The sequence below is a fragment of the Ylistrum balloti genome, unplaced genomic scaffold (genome assembly GCF_031769215.1).
Source record: "Ylistrum balloti isolate Yb309-2 unplaced genomic scaffold, AGI_CSIRO_Ybal_v1 Utg370836, whole genome shotgun sequence".
Lineage (NCBI taxonomy): Eukaryota > Metazoa > Mollusca > Bivalvia > Pectinida > Pectinidae > Ylistrum > Ylistrum balloti.
In genome coordinates, this window is record NW_026782482.1 from 4073 (window position 1) to 26994 (window position 22922).

Consider the following 22922-nt stretch of genomic DNA (forward strand, 5'->3'; position numbering starts at 1 on the left):
AAAAACCCTGAAAAATAGAAGAAAAAGATTTGAAACATCTAAAGGCATCTTATTTTCAGATAAACCCCAAAATCAATCAGGCACAACTTGGGAATAAGCGGAATTTACATATGAAATTTGGGAAAGATCCATGCAATACTTTTCAAGAAATTCAAAAAATGATGATAAAAATTTTCATTGTAAAAATGGACAATGGCCACCTGTTGACCATTTCGTTTTTTTTTTATAACCAATTAACAGTTACATTTGCAGTTTTTGATAAGTTTTGAAGACTTTGAATGAAGAATTCTGAAAAATTATGTTGATCATGTCTATTTATATCACAATTATTATATTGAATCATTGCTGTGTAACTTTATAGAAAATAATCTGATAAATCTGATTTCCAAATCACAAAAAATTATATCATTTATATAACTGTACCACAGTTTAATACAGTCTGTGACTGTTTCTGTAGGCACCTTTTAAAAATATTTTATTTTCAATTGATGTATGAATTATTTTTGAAAACTTTCTATTACATGATAATAGGGAGAGTAGTGGTATTTCACATCTATTCACATCACATTTATTGATCTTAAGATTTTACTTTTATTGATACATGGCTATTTACTGGCTCGTTTATTTCAAATAGAGAGTTGATGCAGATGTGTGCCAACTCTTGTATTTATTTCAATCACAAGATCATAAATGATGCAGAAATGGCTTTACCCATACAGAGTATAATTGATTCTTTCAGACATAAAATAGGACCAGCTTCTAAACAAACATGAATCATGACTTTTGAAAAAATCAATGAAAATGCTTATCAGTTAAGTACAGGGTTCTCAATCTCCTAAATTTAGGGCCGAATTTTTTTTCCCAATTTGACCCCAACATTTCCATTTCTAAGGAAAACACAGCTATTTTTTCCCCAATTCCAAGGGGTATGGGCCCCAGTCCCAAAATGGGGTGTGAGAGCCCTGAAGTACAACCCTAAATAATACAATATAACCCAATTGAATGTCAAAGATCACTCTAGTGGTTCAAATTCCATTATCTTGGTAAAAAGCCAAATTTGTGTCATTTCTTTTCTTTTTGTTGGTCTCAGATCTCTGCTGAAAATTCTGACATTGAATAGGCTTATCATAGCATTGTCTGAAATTTATCTTTTTATACCCTGGGTATTATAAACTCCCCCTTTTCTACATGTGACTCCAATAAATAAAAAGAGAAAGTAGAAATATGTCCATTCTCCTGAAAAAAAATTGTTGATTTTAGATTAATTCATCTCTATTTCGGTAATTCAAAATTGCAAAATTTCTGATAATCAATTTAGAATAAATGAAAGTAAAATAACCTCTCGACATTTCACATATAACCCTAGATTACACCAATTAAAGCAATATTATCGTGTACATTTTGTTGAAAACATGTTGATTCAGGTCCCATTTCATTTAATTTAGATGACAGTCTGTCCATGATTAAATATTTTTTGAGATAACTAATACAAAATTGTCTAAGTGAAATAAACTCACGATTTCTGACATGAAAACCAACAGATTATTAGAGATCATGATTTTAGATACAAAAATTCTATTTCAGTAAATCAACTCCATTGCAGTCCATTCTGGTATGGTTTCTTGGACTAGAAACAGGGATGTGAGTGATGAAACTGCCTGTATTGGTAGAAACAATTATAATTAAAATAAGAACTGAAGAATGAATAGAAAAGAAAAGATCTATCTTTTAAGGAAAAACATAAAAACAATTGTAAGAACAGTGCATGAATGAACCATACGTATGTATCATTATATTGTAAGAACAGTGTCAAAAAGTGTATTTATTATGACTGTATATGTGCATAGTGTATGTGTTATGTAACAATACTACCCAATAAAAGAGCTCTTGACAACTGCAAGGGAGACAAACCTTTAGCATTTCTGTTTCTATTTTTTACAGCTATGCGCCATGTGAGTATTTTAAATCTAAATATTCAAATCTGTTCACTAAATATAAATATAACCCACTTTGTAAGTATAGTTTTGTATATTTGTAAAGTAGGTTTTGATATCTATTCTCAGTTTATTGTTTCTTTGTGACTTTCAAGAACCTTACAAGAAAAAAAAATTAAAAACAAATTAATTTGAAGTAATATCAGTTTTTTGCCATTGCACACCAACAATTTAGCAACTCATTGGAATTTCAGAAAATCATATTCACAATATAGCATAATAACAGAGCTTCAGAATTACGGTGCGCCCGCGTCAATCCCTCGTAAATTTTGAAAATGATGCACAACTTCGTTTCCACAAGGGCCCGCTGGCGCACGGCAAATATATTCTAAAACGAAAGTAGTTTGCGTTCCGCAAGTTTTCCGCGAATCTGTAAGATCATACAACCGAACAACATATTTTGCGGGAATGCCAGACGGAATTACGAGATGTCATGGACAACTTCATTATGAAAAAAGAAGAATCTATTAGTAAATACTTCGAATATGAGAAAGGTAGTGTTACTGTCAGTCACGTAATAGTAAAATAGAATGACATTTGCATTATATCGATTTTTTTGGCTCGTGACGAGTCGACCCGGTCATAACAAAAGAGAAATGAGTAAACGGGTTTGGTGTAAAACGGTTAATTACACTGAGTGTTGAATGAAAACAGTCTGTAATCAGAACAAACATGATATTTTACCGAAATCACAGTATCGGAATTAAAGTCTGTCACAATTATTTCGATTGAAAGTAAGTATGACGTCAACCAATGCCGGTTGTGTTTGGGGTCCGAAATAGGATAAAGACGTTACATGTACCTCTCGTCGCTCGGTATTTTTACAATGTTTAATCGGCATGGAAAGAAAGCATTTGAATCATTGGAAAACCCAATGAATTTAATGGTTTAATTTAATAGTCTGTCGGCCAAACTCAAACAGCAAATGTTTAAAAACTCATATTTTTTAGGTAATGTAACTGTCCCAACAGACGGTCCCGGGAATTATCGTAACGAAGAATTTTCGTCCCGGGTATTTTCGTCCTGAGAATTTTCGTACTGCTATTATATAGTAGTACTATAGAATAGGTTATGTGTGTATAAGGTGTATATGGTTTTTAGAACTTCCAGCAGACAATGTTGTTTTAGTTAATTGTTAAAGATTGTTAACATGATCTTTTTTTTTTTTTTTAGCTTAACGTCCTTGTTCCGGTTATAACTGAGCTTAGGACACTCTATTGTTAACATGATCAATGTGTTGTTTTGTTTTTATTACGCGTTTGTGAGGAGGTTTCACCAACTCTGGTTTAACTGACGAATGAAATTTATAAGGAGATACTGAGTTGAGTTGATTTTGATTTTAAATATGGCACTCAATCCCTTCCGAGCCTTAATCGCTTTCATTGTGCATTATGGCAGATCAAGATTTGTGTATTGTGTGCAACCAACGAGTCTGACCTAGACAACATGTCATCACTTGTGATATATGTGATAGATGGCTTCACAGAACCTGCCAGACTGGTAAGTTTCACTTTTTTTAGTGTGTGTTTATATGCATAACTTGAATAATTTTTAAAATTATTGTATTTATATTGTATAAACTTCTAAAACATCAAATTTTTATCATCAACACAGCGGAGGGTGTTATAATTGGTTGTTGACATCCTATCTATATATATCCATAGTGTTATGAAAATTCCCCTCGGACGAAAATTTTTGGGTAAGAAAATTCCTGACACCCTACAGACGATATTGATTAAAATTATGTCTTTATTTATCATTCAGAATTGCTGGCCCATGGTTTTGAAAAATGACCCATACTTTTTGGGCTAGATGGACCCAATGACCCATGTAAATGCAAAATCATTTGAAGCTCTAATAATTATGTAAAAGTTTCAAAAATATCTAGCAGTTAATTTTGAGTGTGAAAGGGTTGAGCTCCCTTTAAGTTGATTCAACCAATTTTACAATTGTGATGAATAATTCAACTTCTTTTCATACCATATGAAATAATGATTTAACAATAAAACTTTGCATGTAATTTACCCAATAAAATTTGCTTTTCCTTGCTTCATAGAAGTCTGTCAGTGAACTGTGTGCTCGAATGAAGCCAGAAAACAGGTTGAAAACTTCTGACGGCGTTTTTTCCTCATCCTCACTTGGTCCTATATTACAGGCCATATCACCTGCAGGTAAATCAATTATAAATCAAGTGTCAATAAAAATCTTACAAAACAAAAAAAAAAAATAAATAAATAAATAAATAAAAAATAAACAAGGAAATAAAAAAGACATTTTTTTTCCTGGCGATTTTTTGAAATTCAAAAGATATCACATTTAGATAACATTGAAAATTGAAGGAAAGTGTGTTGTTTACAACCAAAAATTACTTTTGATGCATCAAAATTCTATCTTGGCATTTCCAGAATGATCATTAAATATATACACTTACAGAATGGGAAACAGTTTACATATTTTACTTTTGTGGGAAGATTTTCCCATTCTCATAAATATATATCGGCATATAATGTAATTATACACATACCATGCAATTACATGCAATTTTTAATAAATTACCGCTGTTTATTCGCTGTCTAGGGATTTTTGATTTTCTTTCTGGTTTAAAGTTGACCGCATCAGATGATATGTCTTCATATGGAGGAGGTTGGCTTGTCATTGAATCTACACTATTTCCTAGCACTTCAGGGTCTTTTGGCTTTTCATCATGCTCAACTTCAGTATAAACGTAGGCAGACGACATTTTCAATTTTCCTTAAAGGTTAAAAATGACATATATTATCAGGCATAGAAAGCAATACTGCTGGGAATATATAAAGCAAGGATCTTACATGAGTTTTCATTTGATAGCAAATCCATGAAAAAAGTCTAAGAATTTTTCATTTAAGACAGCCTTTGGTGAAAAGTTTCTGATGAGTTTCACCAGTCAAACATCCAATTGGCAAAAATTTAAGATCATTTTATCACCAGATTGATTTTTCAAGCAAATTGGAAGAAAATGGACAGTTTTGTTTCAAATTTGAAGTTATGTCTGTTCTAGATCTGTATCGTCTCCACTGTTACATTACAATGCCATCTGTGAATGTGTGACGTCAATTCATTATCTAAAGTGATGTCACAATAAAGTCACATGTATAATACATAAAACATGACGTAAATAACAAGGCAAATACACGACGAAAATCCTGTAGACACAAAATATAAGTAAAAGTGATAATTGTTATTCTTCTGCTGTTATTGTCATCAATGTCCTTGTTCTTTTTAGTTTCCTTTTCAAGAGCTCTTACTAAAGCCACAAATTTTATCAAGGTTCCAGCATGTGTATAATCACTGGATTTTAGCATTGTAGGTATAATTGATTCATTCACTCACTGGGATCAGGAACGTTTAACACCAGAGTAGTCACCATAGGGTCCAGTTTCTTATCTCCCTTCCATTGAAGAAAACGATAATCTGTGTCTGTTCATATGTCATACATTCCTAGTTCAAGTAGTTGTGCTATAACATAACAGAGGGAGGGTGCGATGCCTCACAAGGGCAAGTTTAAAAGACTCTACTTTGGTGCTTGAGACAATATACTGTTTCAGATTGTTCCTGTCCACTGACAAAAACGCTAGCAAAATAAAGAGAATTTGTTTTGTTCAGTTTTGCCTGGTGAAATGACGACTGGTTTACTGTTGATTCTTGTCGATGATGTCATATGTTGGATGTTCCGGTCCTCATATGTTTTGGCCATGGTTCTATGTTTTTGTTTTTGGAAAGAAATTCCTTTTCGTACCATTGATATAAAATATCTTCACATACATGATTGTAGATACCATTGATCTGCTGTTGATCGGAAAGGTTCAGGCGCTGATTTTTGGCGGGCACGATAGATTCTAGATAATGCCGGTTAGACAGCACCGTATATATTGTTACAAACCGTCCGGTTAGGGGTAGATATCAACAAACATGTGAATCGTAATTAATAGAATAAGACTTATTTGTAAGAAATTTACTATCGTAAGACACTTTTCTCACCTTAACAGTGGTTCCAAGCAAACACTTCCTTCTTCGACCGGCTTAAAGAAACACGTGGTGGCCGGAAAGCTCAAAAAATCACTATGCTATTTGTTTTTAACCCGGCTAGACGATATACAGGATCGGGCAGGATCGGGATAGAATAGTGCCGTTTTAATGATTTTTACGAATTTCAAATTTCGCATTGATATCATCATATGTTACACATTATGAAAAGTGTTTTCAGGAAAAATGAAGACGTATTACATAAAACACTCATATCTGATTTGGTCGCACAAGACCGAAAGACGATTTACAGGATCGGACAGAATCGGGCAGAATCGGGCGGTTTATATGTAGAATTTGGGCATTAAATTGTTTTTAGTGTAATTATTGTAGTGTTAAATGATCTCAATTAAAATATTATCACTTCATACTGATCAAAACCGGCCAAAAAAGATATTGTGTTCTTTCCACATAACGTAATCAGACGTAATGTGCCGCACTGGACCGAAAGACGATTTGCACTTAACACATTGCGATCCTGCCCGATTCTGCTCGATTCAGTAAATCGTCTAACCCTTTTAAACATATCACCATGCGTACACATACGTCACTGTGAACGTCATTCGTGTGGCGCAAAACAACTGTTATGTTAATAATGTGGTGGGAGTGGGGACAAGTAAAGCATGCAGACAAAATCAGGAAGAGTTGGTGGTTTGCTTACGATAAGAACACAAGCCCGCTTGCATCAACGCGCAATGACATCCTTAGCTAAAGGAACAGATAGCGTTACCGTTTCGGCGATAAATAATAGACTAATATACAGTTAACATCGTATGTCACGCTGCGTAGTAATTGATATGGAGCATTTCTATATAGATACGTATAGCATATGATGACGAGACAAGGCCTGGAAATGGAGAAACATGCGTCGACAACTCAACTATCGGACATACCGAAACCTGATACACGTGTACATATGATGACTTCGGGAAAAACTTGATACTTATGAATTAAAAAATGTAAAACTTGTTGTATGTTGATTACATTGGAGACTATACGAAGATATTGGAGTATAACAGATGTCGCCACCTGTTTTGCATTCATGATCATTCTACAAGTCTTGACCTTCAGGTTCTGACAGCGTATGTTTTTATGACCAATGTATATATTTCGAGGTTATGGCAGAGCAGAAACGAGTAGACTGGAAAATCAGTCTCATCGACAAAAAAACGTTAAGGGCGGTGTAGAGAAGCAATGACATCATTTGAAGTCAGTATTAAGGAACTCTCATGCAGTAAAATAAAGATGGTTAAAGAGACTCGGAAATACAAACTCACTGTTGCAACTGTTGAAGTCATATGTAATAAATGACAGAAACAAGAGAAACAAACTCTTTTTGCTCGATGTTTATGGAAAATCACAAGTAAAATGCCAGAAAGTACAAAACTGCAGAAGCAAAAGGGAAAATTGGAACCTGCTGCGAACGTCCCCGTTTTTGGGTCGTTATAGGCTGTTTGATGACGTGTTGGTCATTTCAAGTGTGTGAGATTTGACCAATATCTTGCAAGAATTAAGCCACCAGAATGCTGAACGAAAAAAGTAATGGTGACCTTGACGTTGACCTTAACTCAACAATACAGAAACTTGAACTTATTCAAGACATTCTGATACTTTAAAGTACGTGAAGTTAAATGAGAATCCCTCAAGGTATGAAACCACAAGAGATCGAGCTTGTAACATTTTTAGCTCTCCTGGCCTAAAGTGCCAAGTGAGCTTCTGCCATAGCGCGGCGTCCGTCGTCCGTCCGGCGTCCGTCAACTTTTCATTTAAACAGCTTCTTCTGAAATACCGAAAGGCGTAGAAATATCATATTTAGCTGGAAGGTTTCTTTGATGAAGCCCAACAAAGTTTGCACAACGAAATGACCTTGAACCATATTTAAGGTCACAGAGGTCACTTGTGTTAAAACCTTTAAACGACTTATTCCAAAATACCAGAAGGCCTAGAATCATTATATTTGGCTGGATAGTTCCTTTGATGAAGCTCAACAAAGTTTGTGAAAAAAATAACTTTAACCCATATTCAAGGTCACAGGAGTCAAATGTGTTAAAATGTTTAAACAATTTCTTCTGAAATATCAAAAGCCTAGAATCATTATATTTGGCCAGTATTTCCTTTTATGAAGTCCAGGAAAGTAAAAGAAATGACCTTGACCAATAGTCAAGGCCACATGTGTTAAACGTGGAACATATGCACAGATATAGTAATGTTGGTCATAAAGATCCAGGTGAGCGATACAGGCCCTCTGGGCCTTTTGTTTTAATAAAAAAGTAACGTTGACCTTGACCCAATAACCTTGAAACTTCCTCTTGTCCAAGATTATTTGATGCCTTATAAGTGTGTGATTGATGGGCATCTCTCGAGGAATGAAGTCGCTAGAACACTGATAACATTTTTATAAATAAAATAGTAAGTGTGACCTTTATTTTGACCTAAGAACACTCGATCTTGCTCACGATAATTTGGTTTTTTATAAGTGTATGAAGTTTGAAGAAAATCCCTCTAGGAATATAGCCATTAGAAGTTATTTTCTGAAAATACCTGCAGTATCATTAATTCAACAACTCTGAAACACTAAGTTATCCACGATATTGAAACTGTTAATAAGCGTGTAGATTTAATGAGATTCACTGAAAGAATAAAGTTGCTAGGACGCTTACATTTATAACATTAGTAGCAGCGACCTTGACACAACCATCCAAAAACTCGAACCTGTTGAAGACATTTAAGTGCTCTAAAAGTGTGAAGTTTGACAAGATTCTCTCAAGGAATTAAGTCGCTAGAGATTTTGTGTTTTCTTTAAATAGTAAGGATGGTCTTGACCTTGACCCAACAACACTGAAACTCGATGTTATCCAGATAATTTGATGCTTTTATATGTGTTTTGTGTTTGAGTTCATGCCCTTAAAAATGAAACATTGTCTTTGCGATATTTCTAAGGCTCTTGATCGAGTTTGGCATGCAGGTCTAGAACACAAATTGGGAAGTTATGGAATCAGCAGAAATCTCTTAAGATGACCTTATGATTACGGAATCGCCGGCATCTTTTAGTACTAAAACAACTAATGCTAGTGTACCCAAGGTTCTGTCCTAGGTCTTCTTTTTCTCTTGTACATTAATGTTATACCTGATAACCTTGACAGTGTCTCACGTCTTTTGCTGACTATACTTTATTTACAGTCACTTCTGTTTCTACTGCTGAACTTGAATTGGCCGAAAACTGGCCTGTCAAGTTTAATCCCAATAAAACTGAGGCTCAAATGAGTCGAATGTTAATAAAGTATTTGATATTGTTGATGTTAATTTAATTGAATATCACAAACATCTCGGTATTCTGTCTTGGTGCAAACTGTAAATGGACTTGTCATATTGATGACACTTGTAAACGTGTAAGCAGGGACGTATAATCTGTATTATACGTCCCTGGTGTAAGTAAGCAAATTGGAATACTTCGGAAGTTAAAATTTACTTTAAATCACAAAACTTTTAATCAAATGGAATACTTCTTCCTCTCGGGTACTGTTATTAAGAATGGGACTGATGTACAATTGCTAACAAACTTAAAAAATGTAAAAGTAGTTGCTGGTCTGCCATTCAGTAGTACGGAAACTTTGTCTTAACGACGTACCCGACAAAAACTTCAACTGTTCTATACGATACATAACAACATGGCCCCTCTTACCTAACAGACATTCTCCCTCCTCAAACATATATTCTAACTCCATTTGATTTAAGGAACTCAGAGAACTGTTCAATTCCAAATTTTCGTTTACAGTCTTCACTCGATTCATTTATCCCGTCCACTACAAGGTCATGGAATGCACTTGACTCTATTAACAAATTCAAAAATTTTAAAGTAACGGATTATACTAATCAGACATTATACTTTAAATGGTGATTTCTTTATAATATATAATATAATATAATATAATATAATATACAAATCGTGCATACCATTTCCTTTTCACATGCCATAGATATAATGATTAAAGATGTTCTTAAGCTTTCATAGATTTTTCTCCCTAACCTCAGAGAAATTATTATCTGGTCAGTATTGAAGCCTGGTACTGTCTCTGCCGAGTTTCTCTTCTTCAACTCATCACTGTCACAAATCGCTGTTGATTGTAATCCGACAGCACTCTTTCCGACTAACGATGTAAACAAATCACCTTTCATGTATATATGCTCTCGCAGCCCATCCGACCACTGTCACTATACATTTCCTTTAGGAATTTTGAATGTCTGAACATGATGCGAATTAGCTGTCAATGACGTAACGTCATGTCAAGCTGTTACGTGTATAGATTTGTTATAACACGATCCGTCATTAAAACATCAAAATATACATTTATTCGTTGTTTTTTAAACTTATCTAAGAAAATAATTATAAGCTTTGATACGAACATCTTTTTAGTTCCGTGGCAGTATGAAGGAAAACACTTTTTAGCATTCTTATGACAAATGTGTTGCGCTTCTTTTCACTAACGAAAGGGTTGACAGTCGATGGAGCCGCGATACTAACTCCTCCACACGAGAATCATTGTGACCCTTTTTGCGTAATGTAAACTTTTCCAATGAATGTGTTATTATTGCCGGGAAATTTGCGATCTGGTTCGTTTGTATGCCTGGTAGTTTTGTTGTTATTTGAGACCGTGTCATCATTTATCGGATTCATCAAGATTTGCGCAGCGGTTGTCGATGAAGCAGAAGACGGCAACCTTTCCGAAACACCAGATCTATAGTCTTGTACTTTTTTCACGTGACTGCATGAAACAAATTTCTTTATCTATATTTTGACCTGGTTTATTGACTTTGTTAACCCAGTATTTTCTTTTGTTTATGTAAACTTTGAGGGGTCAAGGACTGACTCTTGTGGTTACCCAGCCTAAACTACTGCGTCGACCAGTGTTCACAGTTAGGCCATGGAGTCTAACGATTCTACCTGGCCATTTACCAATCATACAACATTAAAAATGGCATTTGTAATTTAGCATGACCTTATAATCATTTTAAAACATATTAAGCTTTATCATAATAACATTAAACTATACCGGCTCATGAGCAGCCATTTAATATGATCCCACGGTGTGCCCCTCGGGCCAGTCATTTTAACTTAGTTTATAATTAATCGTCATGCACAGTTCTCTGTTATCTCTATCATATAATATCTCTATTTCATGAAATAAATATGTTTCCGGATAATGTCGATTTTCGATTATTACAGTACTTTTTCTCTACTTAAGCGTCTCAAAGACATCGATTTTCAAGCACCTGCCGCGAAAAGACGTTTGAAAACTGAAAAGTAGAAAGGCAGTCCCATCTCGTGAAAGCAGGGTAATAATATTCACATTATCACCAGAATTAATTTCTAATGAGTGTATGCTCGTAATTCATACTTAATGACAACTTCAGAAGCATTGTTTGAATCGTAGTTCACTGTCAAAAACTTTCACCAGTAAATTTGGTTGGTTCACCAATTTTGCAGCACGTAAGTTGTAACTTAAGAGAATCCGTCCCCCCCCCCCCCCCCCCCCCCCCCCCCCCGAGTCCGTTTGCCCTATATTGGGGGTCCGTTCGACCTACTTATTCATTTACTAACTTCTATATTAATAAAACGATTATAGCGTAAAATTAAAATTGAAATTAGCAAAAATTAAGAAAAAAAAATATTAGTGATGATGTAATGACAGAGACGTATATAACACTGTGTTATATACGTCTCTGGTAATGATGAGAGCCTTAAATAAACAAAATCGATTTATCATAACCGCACTTGAAACCATACGATAGTAATTATGTTATTGAATTGATAAATACATTTAAAACAACACGTTTGGTTACAGAAGATTAGTGTTTTGGGTTGTTACTAATCACATTAAAGATAAAAAGAAAATGTGTTTGAAACTTACTCTTTTATCACTTTTGTTCGAAAAAGATCAGATAGACCAATATAGAGGAGGTACATAGTTCACGAGGACGACAATAACATTTGCTTAGTAATATTATTAAACGGTTTCATCTGGATTGAAATAAATGAAGAAATGTCAACATCTTACAAGCATCGCATGTTTTTACACTTGTCAAGTCACAGTCAGATTGCTTTAGGATTTCTTTACTTCTTTTCTGTCATTTTTTAAATTTCTGTTTTGAATTTTCAAAGAATTTGCTTTTAAATTTTCAGAAAATTCAAACAGCTCCCAGGATGAGTGGTAGTATCTTTACCATATTCCCACCTGTCCCAGCAGAGGATTCCATCACATTGTGCGAACAGAATGGACAGATGGTAAACATCCGATCAGGTGGACGTGTGCCAGCAAACCGGGTATGAAACTTTACAGTTATATTGGCTGTATGATTGTTTCACTTATGTAATGATTTTAATCTAATTACTTAAAATCTTTGAAAATTGTGAAAGAAACAGAAAAAAGGAATTCCTGCTGTGTGCCCCCACAAATCAAACTGGGGTCTTCAGTGTGATAATCCACGACTCTACCAACTGAGTCAAAGAAACATTCTCCATCAGCTGGGTGAGAGATCATAAGTAAAGCAATGTACAAATCACACTGACCTGCTCATTTTAAAAATCATTCATATATTTAATTATTGTATTTGAACAAAATAATAAATAAATATAACGGATGTGGTGAAATTTTTGAGCATATTTGTTCCTTAAAATGAGATGAGATGTGTAGATAACAATAAAGATTTCTTTTTTTTATGATTTGTGTGTATTGTAAGATGTTTGATTTCATTCTGAAAATGAGACTAGATATGATGTGTAAACAACATTAATAATGTTTATTATGAATGATAGTTATTGTAAGATGTAGTTTTACTTTTTCTAGTTCCCTGGGTATCCGGATGTAATTATTCCCAAAGACACCACCAAAAGTTTATCACAACGAGAAAATGCAAAGTCAGCCTTCCTGTCACACGATGAAACAGTTTGGAAAAGAGCCATGCATGCATGGTGAGGAATTTTAAACATGTAGGAAGTCAGCTGTTACATAGTTGCTGTTCATTGTCCGGATGTGAAATGTTCTTGCAATCTCTAAATTCATTTAGGATGACTTTGTATTTTGATGAACTGAAGAAAAAACAGATAAATAAAAAAGACAAAAAAAGAAATATATCACTTTCTTCAAGTACTGTTTGGTCTGAGACTTTAGTTTTTGTTATCATTGGTCTATATATTAGAGTATGACTTACCATTTTAATCATTTGTGACAATATAAACATTTAAGATTTTTTAGAATTTGTATTTTACCTTTTAGTTTGTTTGATGTCATTTCCTTTTTGGATCGCTGTGTGTTCACTGGTTGATGGCCCTAATGATCTTTTATGTGTTGACAGGCCGTTAAGAATGTAGTGATAATGACGAGAATTTTTATATCAAAAGTTTCTCAAGAAGAACATATTCTGGTATGGAATTCATTTAGTCGTACATATTATTTTTCCAGGTATGAGATTGGACTGTCTGGTGTGTTTGAAGAAATAGTAAACAGTCAGGATGAAGGTACAATTACATGCCTATTTATATATACAATGGCAAAATTAAATCTATGTTTTATTTTCAGTGGAAGAAATTAGGAATAATTTATATACATAATTCACCATATGGAAATAGTTTCAACAGTGTTAATACAATATTTCTCAAAGCTATACACAGATTGATAGACAATTTGGTTAGATTTATATTAATACATTTTAATGAGTAAGTAAAACTATAACTGAAATTTTAGAAATATCACTGGACAGGTATGTCACAGAGCATCCTTAACACTCCAGAGGTTTCAATCACTTTCACTCGCAGTATTCCTGGAACTTGTCATGGCAAAATTGAAAGCACAAATGAAGTACAAATATAATTTGGTTTCAGGAGAAAATAAACTGACCAATCACAGGCTAATATGCTCCTTTTGAAGATTAGAAGGGAGTGGCGCCTCACTTCAAAACCATTACAATATGACATTATGCGAACTCGAAATTTGTATATGTACATAAAAAGATCAACCTAATCTGTCTTGTCCATAAGGTGTCACACTTGAAATCTCCAATTTTGCCATGGTGTGTTCCAGGGCAGCAGAGAGTAAAAGTGATTGTAAACCCTGGGGTATCAAGGATGATCAGAGTGTTTGTGATTGTCATATCATATTAGGTCTGACACTTGTTAAGTATTGAAGCAGAATTTATTTTTCGCTTTTTTCACACTATTTGTAGTGAGAATAAACTAATATAGCTTTGCCATTAAGCATAAATTCAAGATTCATGTATGTTATTTCGTTGAAATGTTGTTATTATTATGCATAGTACCAAAGTGGGCAGCTTCCATGGCCAGATCAACTTTAACATTTGTAAGAGGGTCAAACTCACTTCATGGATCCCTGTTCCCTCATTTGTCTGTGAGTATGTAATTTTTAAGGTGACTAAGCAAGGTATACTGAATTCTCAAAGAGATTTGGTATATAAGTTATGACTAAAGTTTTAAAATGACATGATGAAAATTGGTGTGAACAATTGGCTATGGCCACAGTTGTTCAAAGACTGGTTAGAGATAACGATTGGAAATATTCTAATGTGAATCAAACAAACTTTGGAATGTTCTTTATCAAGTCGTTCTATGTAGATTTGTTGAGACCAGTCAAATTGATATATTTGGAGTATTGATTTTACATTCATGAAACTAATTTGATGTACATAAAATTAAAAAAAGAAATAGGTATATTATTATGCAGTGTTAGTTAAGAATGAACAATATCTAGATAAACAAATATAGGAAAGTTTCATATTTCTCAAATATTTCTCGTCAGTCTCTTTGATCTTGTCAAATTTACTTGCTTTTTATTATATCATGTTAAGTGCTGAATGCTGATTTCAGTGATAAATGCAGGAAATCTTATCAACAAATTTTGCATTTGTTGGTAATTTCTAATTATCAATCTATTCAGACAAAAAAATGCAAATTCTATCAGCTTATAATCTATGGAAATTAGAATATTTATTGTGTAACATGCCAGATATACTTTATCTTAGCATAAATATCTTGTGTAGGTAAGTGAACAATAGATAGTACCACACAGTAAGGTGTGCCAACCGAATACCAGATGGGTGGTCGGATGGCGCAGTGGTAACACACTCACCTTTCACCTAGCCATCTGGGGTCTTACTTGCACTCTTACATCTAGGCCAACAAGAGTGATTAGTATAAGTTGAAATAACTTTTTTCGCAATTGTTGTAAAATAAATAAAGTTGATCGTACCACACAGTGTATAAATGGAGGCCTTAGTATATGAAACCAGAGAGAAGGAGAAGGGTACTGTAGTTTTTCTCCATGTCTGTCTGTCCTCCTATCTGTATGTACTGGTACATTGTACTTGTAAAGTATCAAAAGATGTTGGACAGATGTGAGATTCAAGGTTATTGGGTGAAGGTCAAGATCACTTACTGTACTACTTTTAGAAAATTGTCAGCACTTTGGCAGCTTCATTCCTTACAGTATTTTGATCAAACCTTGTACACTTACAATCACAGTGTTTTGAACAAGATTGAGTGTCAAAATTGTCGGGCCAGCATCAAGTTCAAGGTCATTGTTGCTATTTTTTAGAAAGTCATTGCCAGTGCCTTGCAGCTGCACTGCTTGACAAATTTTTTCATCAAACTTCTCACGCTTTTAAAACTCTGAAATATCTTAATCAAGTCTTTAGTCACTCTTGCAACATTTGAAAATAGAATAGATCTTGATACAAAAATACATTGTTGTAAATTGAATAAAAACATTTTTATAAAACCTTGCAATATTTTTCTTTAACAATGATTACACCAATAATTTGACTTTTTGCAGATGTCTAATGAAGATATTATTCGAAAGTTTTCCCACATGGTGGACTGGTAAGATAAATTTTCTACATGATATCAACTGTATGTTTGTGTCCAATCTAGTCACTTCAATTTTCAGAAACATTAAAAAATAATGATTAAAATGTATAGATTAAGGCGAGTCAGATATGTAATATATCTTACAGACTTCTTAGTGCAACTACTTGAGATTCAATTATCCTTTTCTCTGTTATAGGGCTTCAAGTCCAGTGAAGGCCTTTGCCTGGCACCCTCACACCACGAAATTTGCATATGCTATGGAGGATGATTCAATCAAAGTACACATGGCACGTAATGAACTTGTGCCAACCCTGAAACACAAACTTCAGAAAAATGTGTCTGATTTAGCATGGAGGTAACATATCTAACACTGAATTACTTAATTTGTGCAAGCTTTCCTCAATATCATTTATAGAATTAACAATAATGGATCAATGCATCGTACACACTGTATAGAGACCATTACGATTATGTCAGATTCCATCAGGGCAATATAATGCATTTTATTAATGGTATTTATGTGGCCAGGATGATATCCAATATATAGGGTTAAATAAAGACCTCCTTTACATAACCCTTTTGAAACTGGCCAAGCAGCACAGAAGTATATTATCTTGATAAACAAATATGCATGTGCCAGATTGCTACACATAGAGCACAAAATTAACAGTTTTTGAATTCCCTGTCAAGTATTAACAATAAACCAGTAATAATATATAATCCATTGTAGCCAATTTGTGTTGGACATGTACGGTTAACCCCCTTCAAACTGCATGTGCCCAATATTCCGCAATCTAGTCTCAATCCTGATCTGTGTCTGGTGTATCTCTTGCTAGTTTAGCCAGTTCATGCGCGAGTAAACATAGAGTATTTTACATATATGTAAATATGCGATATCCACTTAGATTGTTTATGGTCTAAGGGGAAGTAACTTCATTCCCAATTTGTGTTCGTATTCAGTCCTTGTTTGATAAGGTTACATATAAACGCAGATAAGTTTGATTGACACATATTTTTGAAATCAGATATCTCTAATTGAATACTTTAATCCGTCGAGTTCCTAAAAATTCCTTTTTATTTAACTGATAAAGGAAATCCTTATGCAACAGAAATTATCTGACTAATTGATATGCAAAATGGCTAAGTTTAGCTTTCAAATCCTTTAATGCTTTCCACATAGCACTTGAAATTGGATCAAACTCATTATGTCATTGATATCCCACATTTTGTCGCACTCTTCGTATATTTGATAATTTGAAATGACAAAACTAAAAGACTTGTTTTGCATCAAAATTCTGGATAAGTGTAATAAATTCATTTTAACCTAGACACAGGGGTGTCAATGCGGGAGGAAACTGGAGTACCCGCGGAAAACCCAGTTGGTTAGGTAGGTGACCCCATACCTTTCACATCCGTTCTAGGAATCAAACCCAGGACATTTAAGTTACCACTCTGCCACTTGACCACCCTTTACTTAAACCTGTTTACACATAAGAATCCGAAAGGTCAGATTGAAAAATGCTTTGATTTAAGTGGTATCAATTTTGGGAAATCCTTTCTAGTGTCGTTTCATGTCTGTAGAAATGTTTACTGGTAAATGTAAAACTTCTGAATATTAAAGTCTTAATATATTTGATACTGACTTGAAACATCCTCTGTGGTCTCATTTCATACCAGTAGAAGCTTTTAAGTAAAGATGTGTATTTACAGGCCCCAGTCAGCATCAGTGTTAGCAGTAGCGTGTCAATCCTGTATCCTTATCTGGCATGTGGAGCCAACTTCGCTCGCAACACGGTATGTACACCAGCATTTTAATTTTTACCTCAGAAAACAGCACCAGGTGTATATTAAATGAATAAATATTCAAAGAGATTACATGAGAAGCACAATTAAAAATCTGTCATGAAATTTATTTGTGTGTCTCTTTTCACTTTAAAACATGTAAATGAGATGTTAAAAGAAAATTTCAAGGATATCAAAACAGAACTCTTAAGCACATCTTTATATATGATAATACTTATGTTAAAAACTGTTTAGTTATTCTGTTTAATGATAGTCATATAACTATAAATAAATTAATTCAGAATACTGTAAAATTAGCTATTTCATGGATGATTCATTTTTGTTGATTTTATTGGTACTCTTATCCAGAAATCCAGGAATGTTCTTGAACAGTTAAATAAGTATCAATTTAAGAAGGTTTATTGCATTTTTTGTACATTTAATCAAATGTCCATAAATCAGTAATTGTTTTAATAAACATGGAAATGGAGTCCACTGAAATTTATGATTTTACAGTAATTTGAATGCATTGATTTCAAAAATTTATATTTAGCAGACATTTATGAATAGTTTTTTTTTATCAAAGTTTGTTTCTTTAACGAAATTGTAACCATAGCAAATATGACATATTTTGAAATAATATTTTTTCATTAGGTTCAATTTTCATGGTTTTCAAAACTTCCATTTCCACGGAAACTTGATTTCATGGACAAATATAGCTGAATATGAAGTTGTTGATTAGGAATTCCTATGAAATAAACAAAAGTAAATCCACTTAAAAAATAAATGATTTTACAATTGTGCCTGAAAAAATATTGATTGCCATTTGGTATTTAACCATTTTCTTTTTCCTCCCTGTTATTTCATATTATGAAGTATTAAAAATTTTAATGTATTTAATTACATTTGTTTTGAGCATTGAATTGGTTAATTACATAATAACTGTGTGATATCAAATTCTAATTAAGGCCGTCCACAAGTTCAGTGCAAGTACTACAGCAAAGTAATCATGCCCCAGTAACCTCCTTATCCTGGGACCCTAATGGGTGTATCCTTCTGTCAGCTTCACCAGTAGATACAGCTGTTCTGGTGAGTAAAAGGAACATTGATAATTATTGACACAAACTCTTAGAAATATTTATACAAATATTGCTGTTTCAATTCATGTTTCATATACAGTGAAAGCCTTCATCAGAAACAAGAACAAAATACATAATGTATTGGGGATGGGGGTGGGGGGGGGGGTTAATTTTATTTTAATTCTTTTCATATACAAAGTGTTGTGAATAAAAGTATTTGTTCTAGTGACAGTTTCTGTATTTGGTTAAAGTATTGGATACACACAAACTGATTTGATAAAAAACAATGATTTACTTAGATTCAATTGCTCCAAAATAAATATGTTTACATCTGAAAGCTTGTTATATCGCAGTCATTTTTAAAGTCTGAAAAAAATATCCCGCCTTGTTTTAGTACTCAAAAGGATTTAGTCGTATTTAAAAGAAATAGGTTTTCCATGCAGCAATAGCTGGAAAATAACAGGTGGGATGATAAAACATTGTGGGGATATGTATTGGTAGGCCTGGGATGTTCCTATGGAAACCTGTATTCCCCTGAGGCGAGGAGGAGGTGGAGGTGTATCTGTGATATCCTGGTCACCAGATGGCAGCAAAGTTTTCACAGCCACTCCTTCAAATGTGTTCAGGTAGGAAAAGTGTTTCATCAAATCACCCAGAAAGATGTTGTTTTAGTCATTTGAGTTGCCACATCTTGTTTCTGCTGAAGCTGTGAATTTGAAAATGTTTTGATGAAATTTGATTAATGTGTTAATTATGGTGAAGCATTGTGTTGCATACCATGCTCTTACTAGGTCATATACTCGAGATTTAAACATACAGACTCTACCCTAAGGTCATGGTCAAACTAAGGAGTCAGAGGTCAAATCATTGTGATATACTGTGATATGTTGAACTAATGCAGTGAGTGGTGTTAGATTATGAGATAATGTTACCTTATACACTGTGGGCTTAACAGTCAATGCCAGGGTCTCGGGAATGGTTTACATGTCTTATCATTGTAATTTTTGTTTTGACCTAACTTTACTTTTGCATATGTACAATTTGCTTTGAAGCATTATTTATCCATGTGTCAGGAGATTTGAAACTAAATAAATATATAGATATACATGTTGTTATGTTTTGAATGATATTCAACTACTGTGCCCTCCTTTTTTTAAAGAGTGTGGGAAACCACTAGGTGGAGCTGTGAGAAGTGGACAAAGTGTGAGGGACGTTGTAAGGTATTGTCATGAAATTTCACTTTAATTGTAAATGTATTTTGTACATGTATCTATGAGTGTTTTTTGACTCTCTGCTCTTATATTTTACACAATATACTTGCTGCATGGTCTTATTCGTATTTGTACATTTGTAAATGTAAATCTCTATTGTCACATACAGCTTTTAAAGTACACATATTAGTCTCATCATCTTTTTTCTCCATTTATTTAGGGTTTATCTATAAAATGGCGTATCTTAGCTTATCAAATATATAATCATGAAAACAAAAAATCAATTTTACACATATATATATACAGGCAGCCTGCTGGAGCCCAGATGGTAGTGTACTATTGTTTACAACAGAGCGTGAACCAATCATATACTCCCTTACATTCTCCACATCTCGTAATGATAGAGGAACTGTGATTGGTGGGTCTCAGTCAGCTGTTGCCTCAGTGGACCTTTCAGAGGTAGTGGTGAAAAATGAAGACAATGAAGATGTTGAGTATGTATCTATCAACCTCACTCAAAGTGATCAATCTGATTAAAATTTCAGGAATTCCTTTACTTTTGCCATTTATCCAGTTAAAGAAGCCCACCTCAGACTTTTGAGTCAGAATTTTTATCTTGGTTGCCTTGGTTTATTTTGGGATAAATATTGTGAAGTATTTACTCTGAAAATATGTGCCACATGAAACTACCAGGTAACTTAAAAATTAGTAAATTTTGATAATATTGTATAAAGACAATTATGATCCAAATTTTGGATGTTTTTGTTGTTACATCTTGATTCTGATGTTTCTTGTACAGTCAATGCTTTTCTTCTTTTTGACAGAATTGGAGGGCTGGCTCATAATATGGTGTGGGATTCAACTGGGGAGAGATTGGCTGTACTTTTGGGAGGTATAACAACAAAAATTTTCTTTTACCATTTATTATATTGTGTTTTAAAACATTTCGAAGCACTCATATATTTGTCATTTTAATATGGTTATTTTCATTCATTTATTAAACTTGTTTTGGTATGTGCTGCACATTGCAATGTCTCTATGAAAATACAACAAAAGATAGTGTGATGAAACAAGTGTTGTTTTATAATTTCTTTATGTGATGCTCATTGCTGCAGTAGCAACATGTTGGAAACTTGTTTTTAAAAAAAAATCTTGGCTTTCCTGGTGTGGCATTAAATTCCGTGTATTGAAACTAAGTTAGTATTGTTTTAAAGTCCAACCAATTCAGAAAAAAAGCTGTGTAGCTTATACAGGTGACACTTCAAAAGGAGTTACTGAATCATATATTGAAATCTGGTCATGATCCATTCTTCTCTTTTTCAGGTGATAAAAATGCTAAGCGAATGGTTGTGTTGTTCCGGACCAAAATATCACCATTGCTTGAAGTAACTCCTTGGTAAGTGGATACCAGGGGCCACTTGTATCCTGTAATGAACTTTCTTTTCTTGTGTTTTTTTTTTTTTTTGGGGGTGGGGGTATTAAAAGAAAAACCACTCAGTTTCTAGCCATTACCCTGAGGTTTTTCCTAATTCATGCAAAATATTGGATGACTGATTGAACAGAGCATGATATTGTAAAGTATCACAATATCAATGTCTTTCCATTGAATACTGAACCTGTAATACATATTTAGCTCCATCCTTAGTCACTGGTGTAATGATAGGTTGAATTATTCATTTATTGCGATAGCTTTGCACTCGGTAGCAATAAGATTGATAGTGTGTTTTCAAGGTGATAACTATCGCGATACTTTGTCTAACTATTGATTTTTAGGTCATCTGACCCGAAGGGTCCGATAACCTATAGTCATCATGCTTCGTCCGTCGTCGTCCGCCGTGCGCCGTGCGCCGTCCGTAAACTTTTCATTCAAACGACTTCTTCTCAAATACTAGAAGGTCTAGGGGGCTAATACTTGGCACAGAGGATACTGGCATGGAGCTCTACCAAGTTTGTTCAAATGAATGACCTTGACCCACTTTAAAGGTCACAGGGGTCAAATATGTTAAAATCTTTAAACAACTTCTTCTCATTAACCAAAAGGCTCAGAGTGTAGATATTGGGCCTGTGACATGCTGGGATGAAGGACTACCAAGTTTGTTCAAATGAATGACCTTGACCCACTTTCAAGGTCACAGGGGTCAAATATGTTAAAATCTTTAAACAACTTCTTCTCATTAACCAAAAGGCTCAGAGTGTAGATATTGGGCCTGTGACATGCTGGGATGAAGGACTACCAAGCTTGTTCAAATGAATGACCTTGACCCACTTTAAAGGTCACAGGGGTCAAATATGTTAAAATCTTTAAACAACTTCTTCTCAATAACCAAAAGGCTCAGATTGCTGATATTGTGCCTGTGGCATGCTGGGATGAAGGGCTATCAAGTTTGTTTAAATGAATGACCTTGAACAACTTTCAAGGTCACAGGGGTCAAATATGTCAAAATCTTTAAATAACTTCTTCTCAAATACTAGAAGGCCTAGGGGGCTAATACTTGGCCCATAGCATGCTGGCATGGAGCCCTACAAAGTTTGTTCAAATGAATGACCTTGGCCCACTTTCAAGGTCACAGGGGTCAAATATGTTAAAATATACAAAGGACTTCATCTCAATAAGCAGAAGTCTATAAGTGCCGATATTGGGTCTGTAGCATGCTGGGAGGAAAGGCTACCAAGTTTATTTAAATGAATGACCTTGAACAACTTTCAAGGTCGCAGGGGTCAAATATGTCAAAATCTTTAAATAACTTCTTCTGAAATACTAGAAGGCCTAGGGGGCTAATACTTGGCCCATAGCATGCTGGCATGGAGCCCTACAAAGTTTGTTCAAATGAATGACCTTGGCCCACTTTCAAGGTCACAGGGGTCAAATATGTTAAAATATACAAAGGACTTCATCTCAATAAGCAAAAGTCTATGA

At 34.2% G+C, this 22922-nt stretch overlaps 1 protein-coding gene across 1 annotated transcript; it reads left to right on the forward strand.

Annotated features, from left to right (window-relative positions):
* Positions 1 to 11362: 11362 nt before the first annotated feature.
* Positions 11363 to 21401, forward strand: LOC132558883 (aladin-like; the record flags this gene model as incomplete). Its single annotated transcript, XM_060223501.1, has 14 exons — positions 11363 to 11390; positions 12238 to 12378; positions 12902 to 13026; positions 13517 to 13572; positions 14367 to 14458; positions 15899 to 15945; positions 16130 to 16288; positions 17644 to 17727; positions 18684 to 18804; positions 19296 to 19420; positions 19954 to 20014; positions 20312 to 20499; positions 20830 to 20897; positions 21329 to 21401. Coding segments are annotated over exons 2-14 (1319 nt in total), but the record flags the coding sequence as incomplete, so codon positions are not given.
* Positions 21402 to 22922: the final 1521 nt, after the last annotated feature.